We start from the raw sequence: 12,123 nt of genomic DNA, 5'->3' as shown, positions 1-12,123 counted from the left end.
CTGTCTGTCTGTCTGTCTGTCTGTCTGTCTGTCTGTCTTGTCTGCTGTCTGTCTGTCTGTCTGTCCGTCCTGTCTGTCTGTCTGTCTGTCTGTCTGTCTGTGTGCCTGTGGTGACTGTGTGACTGTGTGGTGGCAGGTGGATAAGTCATTAGCCTTCCACTGATCCCCTGTCCCTGGCACCAGCAGACTCTTTCTCTCTCTTGCACTACGCACGCACGCCAGCAGCCTGTAACTTGTCCGAAAGAATATCCTCTGCAGGAGGGTCCCCGCATGGTCTATCTCTAGCCCTGTCTCAGTCCTGTCTCTGTCCTATCTCCTGACACCACCAACCACAGATGACCATAATCGCTATATGAGTCACACAGACACAACAGACAGCCCAGCACACAATTAAATACTCTCTCTTTCCTCTCTCACCCCCATTCCAACTCTAACCATCCTAATAATCCAGCCAGAACAATACAGTAAATCAGCACTCCATGGGCGGAGGGATCACCAGGCCCAGTTAATATTTACAGCAGCCCGACTAAGATTCTACTGGCTCTACTTTACATACTGATTAACCAGTACTACAACACTGCCTGCATGGATTAACAGTATGCAACACCGCCTGCATGGCTTAACCAGCACTGATTAACCAGCACTGCAACCGTATATTCCAGCCTCGCACATGCATTAACAGCACTGGGCAACACCGACTGCCCATGGATTAACCATGACAACACCTGACTGTACCAGCACTGCAACACCGCCTGCATGATTAACAGACTGCAAACACCACCTGCACTGATTAACCAGTACTTGACACACGCTGCACTGAATTACCGCATCGCAACACCGCCTGCCATGGCTTACCAGCACTGAACACCACCTGCACTGCCTTCCCAGCACTGCACCAACCGCCTGACTGATTAACCAGCATGCAACACACACACACACACACACACACACACACACACACACACACACACACACACAGAGCTGCTCCTACAAAGTACTTAACAGTGCTTCTCCTCCAGGACACAATGCAACACCCACTTAGTTAAACAAACTCATACACTGCCTAGTCTAATCCCAAAACAATAATCAGAAAAGTTTCAAGAGTTTCTCTCTTCCTCTTTCCACCAATCAACAGACATGATGATCAGATCCCAGGCTCATTCACTCTAGTTTATACATTTTTGATGTATTTGAGTTCGGCAGCATTGTTGAACCTACACTTCAGTTGTGCCAAACAACCACAGTGAAGTGATGACTGATGACTCACGTCTGCTCTCATACATGCTCCTGGACTGGGCCCAGATCTTGAAGGGGTCTGGCTTCTTCTGGAGGGTCATGGTACCATCTCCAGGGTCCTGGGTGGGCAGGGGAGGCAGGCCAGGCAGCAGCTGGGTGGGGGCGGCCAGAGGGGGGCCTACGGCCTCACTGGGCATGTTGGAGGAGGGGTGGCTGGGAGAGTCTGTGTGGGTGCTGCGATGGCTGCACACACTGTGCTGGGAGCTGCTCTGACTGTCCTTCCTCTCCAGCTGCTGCTGAATGGACAGAATGGGGRGGGAGAGAAAGGAGGGAGAAAGGGTGGAAGACAGGGGGAGAGAGATAAGATGAGAGGAGTAGGTGAGGTGATAGTGAGAAAGAAGGAGAGAGAGAGGGCCGAATAAGAGAAGACAGAATAAAGACAGGGAGTGAAAGAAGAGAGATGAGTAAGAAGGGAAGGTCGTAGAGAGAAGAAAAGAACCATCCAAGGTCATTATCATAGAAACACCAAGTGAATTGATTGTGTCTGTCAGTAAGAGCTGCATTCTAACGGTGTGCGGGAGAGATGACATGGTTTCTATGACGCCCACACACAGAACTGTCTCTGAATAGTTTCTTTATATTACAATAAGACAACACGATGTGTTTATTCATACACACACTACGTTCATGTCCCCCCATTTATCATGACACCAGGCAGGCGAGAACTGCTTCTCACCAAAACGGGCTGAAATTTCAGACGCTCTTCTCAAATAGCTCTTACACTAAAAGGGCATTATCATCATTTTCACAATTGTACAGTATTAATGTTCCAAACCTCTCAGCCAATAACACTAGTTTTCAGTTTATTTATTTATTTATTTTATGCAACAACAAAAAAATCTGTGCAATTCACTGAATATGAGACCTCTAAGCTTGGTTATACGACTGTGGGACATTTGAAGAAGCTTATCAAAATGGAATACGAAAAACCTGTAGGTGTCTAACACATTGAACATACAGATTCAGGTCAAGGAAACCATGTCATCAGGTTGTATCTAGATCAATTTGACAGTAAGACATTTGACAGTTCTATAATATTTGTTATGGTTGAGAAGTTAAATATTAAAATCAACATCATGCATGAAAAAAAAAAAAAGCAAACACAAGCTTGTTAGTAGAAACAAAAACACACTTACAAGCCAACACTTTGCAAATACACCAAGACAGTTGGGTCCCAACTGCAAATGGCAGTGTACTCTAAGCACATATTTAAAGCCCAGCATCAGAGACAGAAAAGCGCTTGGAGGCTGACACAGACTTGCATGCAGCCTGACATTTTAATGATACAACACAAAGCCTGCTTTCCCATCGTGAAAAACGAATTGACAGTGGCAACCGACCAGGGTCACCATTGCCCCCGCTCAACCCTTACAGAGCCCTTCCCCTCCCCCACCCTGTCACATGATCTCCATCAGCGACGCCCCATCTATGACCGATACTATATCGCACTAATTCCTAATCCCAAATAGCCCTGCTTCCCGTTAACAGGAACACTGAAATATGTATGTAATGTATTATCCACATTCCTATAATATACATACTCTGTGGATGGCTGTGGGTAGAAGTTGCCAGTTTGGCACTGAACTAGGTTTAGCCAACTCTCCCTTACCTGATGACGAGCTACGGTTTGATAAACAGTCATAATAAAAACACAGTTGGGAACATAAATCACTATGAGTGGAGTGTTCCTCCTTTGCTGCCTCCCCAAATCCTGACTTAAACCAATAGGGTGGCAGAACACAAAACGGATCTAGGATCCGTTCTAGGGCCAACTTTACCCTCTGGATGAGGCTCCAGGGGATGCCATGGGCTGAGTGTTATTTACAGCTGGAGAGTTGTCTCCTCATAGCCAGTATTGATTTCTCATCAGGTTAAGATGTGTGTTAAAGATGAGGAGGCGTTCGCTCTTTAAACCTCAGAATAAAGTTATTGTCCCTGGAGAGACCATCCTACTGCTCCAGCACTGAGGTAGCTAGTGTACCTCTCCTCCTCTCTGTCCACTGTACCTGTGGGCTCAAGCATGTGAGTCACTCCCATAGAATGCCTCTAACATTTCCTTCAGGTCTTTCCCTCATTCCATCATTATTTGTTAATCTATCCTCCTCTACACAAGCCACTGCTATATGACAGCCACTCCCTCCTCCCTCTTTCCCTTCATCCATGACCCTATGCCACCCCTACCAGCTGGTCACTAATACAACGACTCAACCAGGGCACCAAGGCCAACCTTAATCGCTGATAGTACAACAGCATGGGAGAGGTGGAGGGAGGAAGAGAGAGAGAGTGGGAGAGAAAGAGAGATAATATGGAGAGAGAAAAGACAGGGAGAGGGAGCAATGGGGAGATTGAGAAAGAGAGAAAGAAAAGTAGCAGAGGAGGTATATGGAAGGCTCCATGTCTTTTGTTCTTTAAATAGCCGGGGGAATAACACTAACACATGCAGAGGAGGAAAGGGAGAAGAGAGTTGTGTTGTACTTACCACCAGCTTGGGGCTCCTCTTGGCCGGCACCACTCCTGCAAAGCAGCGGCAGAGAGACAGAGAGAGCATTAATGACCGGCGTTACTCCGTAACCGTCCACCCCGAGCAAAAACAACCACTTCACCGGACAGACGGAGGGACGCAAGGATGGAGGGAAGGACGACGGGTCCTGCTGCAGAGCTGAGCTAGCCCAGCTCTCTCTCTCTCACTCTCTCTCATTCTCAGAGTAGCGCTGCGCTGTGCTACGTTGTGCGTTAGCCAGAGTGATCACCGCCTCCCCATGCGGTCTACTAACCCTCTCTCTCCCTCTCTCTCACCCTCTCTCTCTCTCACCCTCTCTCTCTCTTTCACCCTCTCTCTCACCCTATCTCTCTCTCACCCTCTCTCTCTCTCACCCTCTCTCTCTCTCACCTCTTCTCTCTCCTGCTACTAGCACAGGAGCTACTGATCTCTCTGCATTAGTGAAGCTGACTGACTGACTGACTGACGCTGCAGAAGGTTGCTCCCATCCACCGTACCACTGAAGACGAGCCACTGAACGACCAAACCACTAAACGAGAATGAGACAGAGCACTCTGCAGGCAGAATCTCAACTACAGATTTAGGATCTTCATTTGAGCCAATTTGCTACAGCAGGAAAATAATCCTGCAACAACAGGAAATGTGAATTATTATGTGGATTATAATTAATGGACATTTTTGCAGGGGTTGATACATTTTTCGTAAGGGAAGACCATGTTTGAAATTTCATCGGGAAATTAGGAAAGTTTTCCTGCAACAGGGTAATCAAATTAAGATCCTACATCTGTATTACCAGGAGTCCAGGAGCTTGAGCATGATATGGAAGGCCATTGTCAGCTCCCCTCTCACTGAGAGCATCTTCTGAATGTCTCTCTGTGTGTTCACCTAGAGCAGGCAGCAGCTCCTCTGCTCAACACTCGCACATTGAGAAGCAGATCTTGTCTACTCCCTCCCTCGCTTTCTCCCCCTCTCTTTTTTTCCTATGCCCTCCCCCTTCTCATCCTTGCACGGTGTGGCTTGCTTTCTGGCATCCACCCCTCCCCCACCTCTCTCTCTCTCTCTTGACTCTCTTCTTACTATCAACACCACGCACACACGCACGCACGCACGCAACCGCACACACGCACACTAGAATAAATGGGATCGTAATACCAATATCTAAATTTAAAGTAACAGCTTATTCCAAAACCCCTTACAAACATGATCTCCATTCACACAGTTTAAGTGTGAAACAACAACCCTAAATTGTAACAATCAACCTGATACAATCAAGCAACTTTGTTCAAGGCACTGGTAACGGAATCCATGACAAGTAGCACACCGTAGATAAGCACAAATACCGATAGCACTATTTTCCTTCCTTCTTTGCGTTTGTATCAATCAACAAATTCTTAAGTCTTAGCTCATTTAGTCAAACACTGAGTTAATTCGACGCAAGCCACTTTTCTGACATGTCCTCTACCTAGTAATATTCTCCATTGTTAACGCATAAAGAATACAAGATAAAACATGTTTTTTACCAATGAGGGTTTGTAACATTAAGCCAATTATCTCAGAATCAATTTGCAGATAGAACCTTATAATTCTAAGGTCATGTAGGCTATTATAAAAAAACACCTGCAGCAGAATACTACCGAGGAAACCAGATTGATAGCATTAACACCTAGGAAACCAGATCGATAGCATACTACCTAGGAAACCAGATCCGATAGCATACTACCTAGGAAACCCATCGATCAGTATACTAACCAATGAGCTACTAAACCTAGAAACCAGGATCGATAGCCATACTACTAGGACATAGTGCAAAAAAAAATAGAAAAACAAAAAAATAAAACACCCGGAAACTCGATAGCATACTACCTAGGAACATCGTAGCATAGGAAAATCGATAGCATACTACCTGGAAACCAGATCGATAGCATACTACCTAGGAAAACCAGATCGGATAGCAATACTACCTAGGAAACCAGATCGATAGCATACTACTAGGAAAACCAGATTCGATAGCATAAACTAACTAGGAAACCAGATATGATAGCATACTACCTAGGAAACCAATTGATAGCATACTACTAGGAAAGAGATTGATAGCATACTACCTAGGAAACCAGATTGATAGCATACTACCTAGGAAACCAGATTGATAGCATACTACCTAGGAAACCAGATTGATGTATAGTGTAAGTAGGGAATTTGATAGCGCATTAGAGGTCATTATCAAACTACAGTAGCACTTTCTGTTTAACATGGAGCATGCTGCATCTGTACTTTCTAGAGAAGGTATAATGAATACCTCCCGAAGAGCGTTTGATCCCTGAGGTATCTCCATCTACCAGGTTCAGCCTCTCTCCTGCATCTCATCCACCTTAGATAAAGCCAATAAACCATCCTCCACTTTAATCTCAAACTGATTTAAGGTTCACCTGTGGCCGATGCATGCCCTCACGCTGTCACTATCCCGCAACCCAGCACAAAGAAAACACTCTGAAAACATCAATGGAACCTTCCGGCAATGTTAACACACGATAGGAAAGCTCTTTCTTTAGCCATCCTGCTGCATTGGCGAAAATCATTAAATGTTAAAACTTTCTGTTGCTGCCTGCAAAGCCCCTCTACAHGATTCATAATTCATCCTCACACTCTCTTTCTACCGCTCCCTCTTTCTCTCTCCCTCTTTCTACCGCTCCCTCTTTCTCTCTCCCTCTTTCTACCGCTCCCTCTTTCTCTCTCCCTCTTTCTCTCTCCCTCTTTCGCACCCCCTCTTTCGCACCCCCTCTTTCGCACCCCCCTCTTTCTTTTTTTCAGACAGTGGAATTGCCTATAATGGCAAGGAGTGGGAGGAACATCATAGCAAGCATGTGAATGAGTATGTGGATGATAAGAGTGTGTGTGTGTGTGTGTGTGTGCGTGTGTGTGCGTGTGTCAGGATGCACATAAGTTAGATCAGAAGATCAACAGAGGTTGATTAGACCAGTGGTTCCCAAACATTGTTTTGCATTGTGGACCTACCTAATGCCACTCAATGATATATCGATGATACTGTATATCGCTAGTCAGGGGAACAGTAGCTAAAGTGTATTCAGATCTGCGGCCAGGCGGGCATTAAATCTAACCTACACATCAAGTTGATAAAATATGATAAATAATCTGGGGCAAATTTCAATGTGAATTAAATGCCCACTACTGCATTGAAATGATTGTAATGGACTTGTCCCTGCTCTGCAGACAGCCCACTTATGCAGCTAAAGCAGCAGATTTACATGTCTTGCTGCGGTAATGCATGTTAACACGTGGTTCAGCGCCTCACTGTGTTAGAGTAGTTCCAGCACTGTGATATTGATATACACATCTCTCAGTTCTGTCCTTGCTTCCACTGTGTGTTACATCTAGACCAATGCCCAGGTTATGTAGAGACCCGCTGATGCACAAGCAACAAAAGGAGATACAATATCACATATTGTAGGAGGGAAACACACATTCCTCCGTTCACACATGGCCATTCACACACACACACACACACACACACACACACACACACACACACACACACACACACACACACACACACACACACACACACACACACACACACGCACCACACGCACGGTGACGTACATACACACACACACACACACCACACACACACACACAACACACACACACACACACACACACACACACACACACACACACACACACACACACACAGGCATGTGCGAGCACACACGCAACATCAGATCAAATCAAATGTTATTGGTCGCATAAACATATTTTGCCAATGTTATCGCAGGTGCAGCGAAATGCTTATGTTTCTAGCTCCAACAGTGCAGTACACCTAACAATACAAAACAATACAAACAAATACAAATAAAGGAATTAAAATTAGAAGGAGCAATGTTAAGGTCAGAATATAAATCTACAGTATATGTATTGATGCTGTATGGACAGTATGAACAGTATGGGCAGTATGTGAATAGGGAGGTGGTAGAGCATAATATATTAGGATGAGCCTTGGCTAAATGCAGAATATACTATTGAAGTGGGTAAAACAGGATGTAAACATTACTAAAGTGAACAGTGTTCAATGAATATGTACATAGGGCAGTAGTCTCTAAGGTGCAGGTTTGAGTAAAACCGGGTGGTAGCTGGCTAGTGAACAGTGACTAAGTTCAGAGGGTAAAGGGCGGAGGCCGGTTAGAACAGTGACTAAAGTTAAGGGCAGGGTACAGGGCGGAGGGCCGGTTTAGTAACAGTGACTAAGTTCAGGGCAGGGTAAAGGGCGGAGGCCGGTTAGTAACAGAGACTATGTTCAGGCAGGGTAAAGGCGGGGGCCGGTTAGTAACAGTGACTAAGTTCAGGGCAGGGTACAGTGCGGAGGCCGGTTAGTAACAGTGACTATGTTTCAGGGCAGGGTAAGGGCAGAGGCCGGTTAGCAACAGTGACTAAGTTCAGGGCAGGGTACAGGGCGAGGGCCGGTTAGTAACAGTGACTATGTTCAGGGCAGGGTACAGGGCGAGGCCGGTTAGTAACAGTGACTTAGTTCAGGGCAGGGTAAAGGGCGGAGGCCGCGTTAGAACAGTGACTAAGTTCAGGGCAGGTACTGGGCGGAGGCCGGTTAGTAACAGTGACTAAGTTCAGGGCAGGGTACAGGGCGGAGGCCGGTTAGTAACAGTGACTAAGTGCAGGGCAGGGTACAGGGCGGAGGCCCGGTTAGTAACAGAGACTAAGTGCAGGGCAGGTACAGGGCGGAGGCCAGTTAGTAACAAGAGACTAAGTGCAGGGCAGGGTACAGGGCGGAGGCCGGTTAACTAACAGTGGACTAAGTTCAGGGCAGGGTACAGGGCGGAGGCCGGTTAGTAACAGTGACTAAGTTCAGGGCAAGGGTACAGGGCGGAGGCCGGTTAGTAACAGTGACTAAGTGCAGGGCAGGGTACAGGGCGGAGGCCGGTTAGTTAACAGAGACTATCAAGTCAGCAGGGACAGGGTACAGGGCGGAGGCCGAGTTAGTAACAGGACTAAGTGAGGGCAAGGGTACAGGGCGGAGGCCGGTTAGTAACAGTGACTAAGTTCAGGGCAAGGTACAGGGCGGAGGCCGGTTAGTAACAGTGACTAAGTTCAGGGCAGGGTACAGGGCGGAGGCCGGTTAGTAACAGAGACTAAGTTCAGGGTAGGGTACAGGGCGGAGGGCGGATAGTAACAGAGACTAAGTACAGGGCATGGTACTGGGCGGAGGCCGGTTAGTAACAGACACTAAGTGCTGGGCATGGTACTGGGCGGAGGCCGGCTTGTGGTGACTATTGAACAGTTGGATGTCCTGGAGATATAGGCTGTTTTTCAGTGTCTTGGTCCCAGCTTTGATGCACCTGTACTGCCTCGGCCTTCTGGATGGTAGCGGGGTGAACAGGCTGTGGCTCAGGTGGCTGAGGTCCTTGATGATCTTCTTATTCTTTCTGTGACACCGGGTGCTGTAGAAGTCCTGGAGGGAAGGCAGTATGTTTTGGTGATGCGCTGGGCAGACTGCACCATCCTCTGGAAAGCCCTGCGGTTGAGGATGGGGCAATTGCCATACCAGGCAGTGATACAGCCCGACAGCATGCTATCAATGGTGCATCTGTAGAAGTTTGTGAAGGTCTTAGGGGCCAAGACGAATTACCTTTTTTACCACACTGTCTGTGTGGCTGGACCATTTCAGGTTGCCGAGGAACATGAAGCTTTTCACTCCCTCCACTGCAGCCCCGTTGATGTGGATGGGGGTGTGCTCTCTCTGCTATATACTGAAGTCCACTATCAGCCCCTTCATTTTGTTGACAATGAAGGAGAGGTTATTTTCCTGGCACTACCCCGCCAGGGCTGTCTCATTGTTATTGGTAATCAGGTCTACCACTCTTGTGTCGTCTGCAAACTTGATGATTGAGTTGGAGACGTGTGTGGCCAGACAGTCATGGGTGGACAGGGAGTAGAGGAGGGGGCTGAGCACGCACCCTTGTGGGGCACCCGTGTTACACAGGGCAGGGTTCAGACCMAGGGCCCAAAGCTTAGTGATGAGCTAGGAGGGCACTATGGTGTTGAGGGCTGATCTGTAGCCGAAGAACAGCTTTCCCCCATATAGGTATTCCTCTTGTCCAGATAGGGCAATGTCCAGTGCAATGGCGATTGCATCATCCGTGGATCTGTTGGGGCGGTATGCAAATTGGAGGTGTCGGGTAGGTGGAGGTGATATGATCCTTAACTAGCCTCTCAAAGCACTTCATGATGGCAGAAGTGAGTGCTACGGGCAATAGTAATTTAGTTCAGTTACCTTCACTTTCTTGGGTATAGGAACAATAGTGGACATCTTGAAGTGGGGACAACAGACTGGGATAGGGAGAGATTGAATATGTCTGTAAACACTCCAGCCAGCTGGTCTGCACAAGCTTTGTGGACGTGGTTTGGGATGCTGTCTGGGCCGACAGCCTTGCGACGGTTAACACGCATAAATATCTTACTCACGTGGAAGTGGGTGAAGAAGATGCATAGCTTGTCCAGGTCCCTGCCACATATACATCTCCTATCTGAGCTGTTGAATTTGTCCCTGTACTGTCGTTTTGCCAGTTTGATTGCCTTACGGAGGGAATAACTACACTGTTTGTACTCGTCCATGTTCCTAGTCACCTTGCCGGATTAAATGTGGTGGTTTTCACTTTCAGCTTTGCATGAATGCTGCCATCTATCCACAGTTTCTGGTTGGATAAGTTGTAATCGTCACAGTGGGAACAACATCCTCTATGCACTTCCTACAACATGACTGCCTGCTTCTAGGTCCTAGACAACAGTATTTTTTTAGGGGGTGTTATTTCTTTCAATTTCTGCTCAGTACGTTTCTTGCATTATTACCTACAGCCAAAAATTATTTTGGGATATTACACACACACACACACACACACACACACACACACACACACACACACACACACACACACACACACACACACACACACACACACACACACACACACACACACACACACACACACACACACACACTTGACCTTTGTGCTATTGACTGTGCCCAATAATGTTTGTGCCATGTTTTGTGCTGCTACCATGTTGTGTTGCTGCCATGTTGTTGTTATGTTGTGTTGCTACCATGCTGTGTTGTCATGTGTTGCTGCCTTGCTATGTTCTTGTCTTAGGTCTCTCTTTATGTAGTGTTGTGTTGGCTCTCTTGTTGTGATGTGTGTTTTGTTCAATATTTACATTGTATTCATTAAATGTTTTTATTTCCAGGCCCCCGTCCCTGCAGGAGGCCTTTTGCCATTTGGTAGGCCGTCATTGTAAATACGAATTTGTTCTTAACTGACTTGCAGTTAACTGACTAGTTAAATAAAGGTGAAATAAAATAGAATAACCCCCCCATCCCATCCAACATACACCCAGCAGGTGTGAATGATGCATTGTGCTCACACCCCCTAGTTCCTTCCTCCTGCCTGAGCCTGAGCAGCAGAATGACAACAAGGCTCTGCTCAATACTCGGAAACGGAACAATGAATCCGTTGGCCCGTCGCTCCTTTTAAAAGCCTCTGGATTGATCACTAAGAATGGAACACTGGCTTAAAATGCCCAGTCTTCTGAACATTGAGCAGACCATGCTGTCTGAATGACTAAGAGGGCCTGGCTATTGTGATGCTAATGGTTTGGGAAGTAAACAGTGTTGGAGTGAAAGAGCAGTGGTCAGTGAGTTGATCTGTAATGGACTGAGGACTCTAAGAGAGTGGAGCTGTGGAGCATTCCAGGTTTAACATTTGGCTCAGAGAGAGATGCTGTGGGTCTGTCTTAACTGTGTCATAGCCACCCAGCCGACTGGGTAGGGACATCTATTAATGAGGAGATTATGGGGAGAAAGTGGTGTGTGGGTTTGTTAGAGTCGACATGTGAGTGGGTGGGTGTGTGCGTGGGGGAGTATAGTGTGTGGGTACATGACATTTATTATTTCAGTGAATCTGTTTCTATGCTCTGTTCAGGCTGTGGCCTTGGATATGTTCTCAGCAGTCTCACACTAAGGGAATGAATGGCTGTTCTCAACTGTCCTTACATCAGAGCGCTACAGGAACAACATGACAAATATCCTATTTTGTTTGGCTAAACTCACTTTCTTCTATACATCCCCATGTTGTCTTTCTAGTCACCTCTCCATATCTTCCTCTTTTCTTGATCTACACCCATCTCTTTTCTTCTTCCCATTTACCTCCTCTCTCTCTCTCTCTCTCTCTCTCTCTCCTATCATCCCCAAGGGGACAGTCCCTACTGAGGTGCTGCGGAGCATCGTCATGGCAACAAAGGCAAGG

General features: G+C 46.8%; 1 protein-coding gene across 1 annotated transcript in view; it reads right to left on the bottom strand.

The window, feature by feature from the left end:
* The window catches only part of LOC111976858 (membrane-associated guanylate kinase, WW and PDZ domain-containing protein 1-like), a 134,906-nt gene that overhangs the window by 20,614 nt on the left and 102,169 nt on the right, over positions 1-12,123 (bottom strand). Inside the window, 2 exon segments of the mRNA XM_070448164.1 lie at positions 1,268-1,532; positions 3,776-3,810. Coding sequence (XP_070304265.1) covers positions 1,268-1,532; positions 3,776-3,810 — 300 coding nt within the window.

The sequence above is a fragment of the Salvelinus sp. IW2-2015 genome, linkage group LG17 (assembly GCF_002910315.2).
Source record: "Salvelinus sp. IW2-2015 linkage group LG17, ASM291031v2, whole genome shotgun sequence".
Taxonomy (NCBI): Eukaryota; Metazoa; Chordata; class Actinopteri; order Salmoniformes; family Salmonidae; genus Salvelinus; species Salvelinus sp. IW2-2015.
Note: the sequence above shows the minus strand (reverse complement) of the source record. Positions and strands in the feature narration are given on the sequence as shown.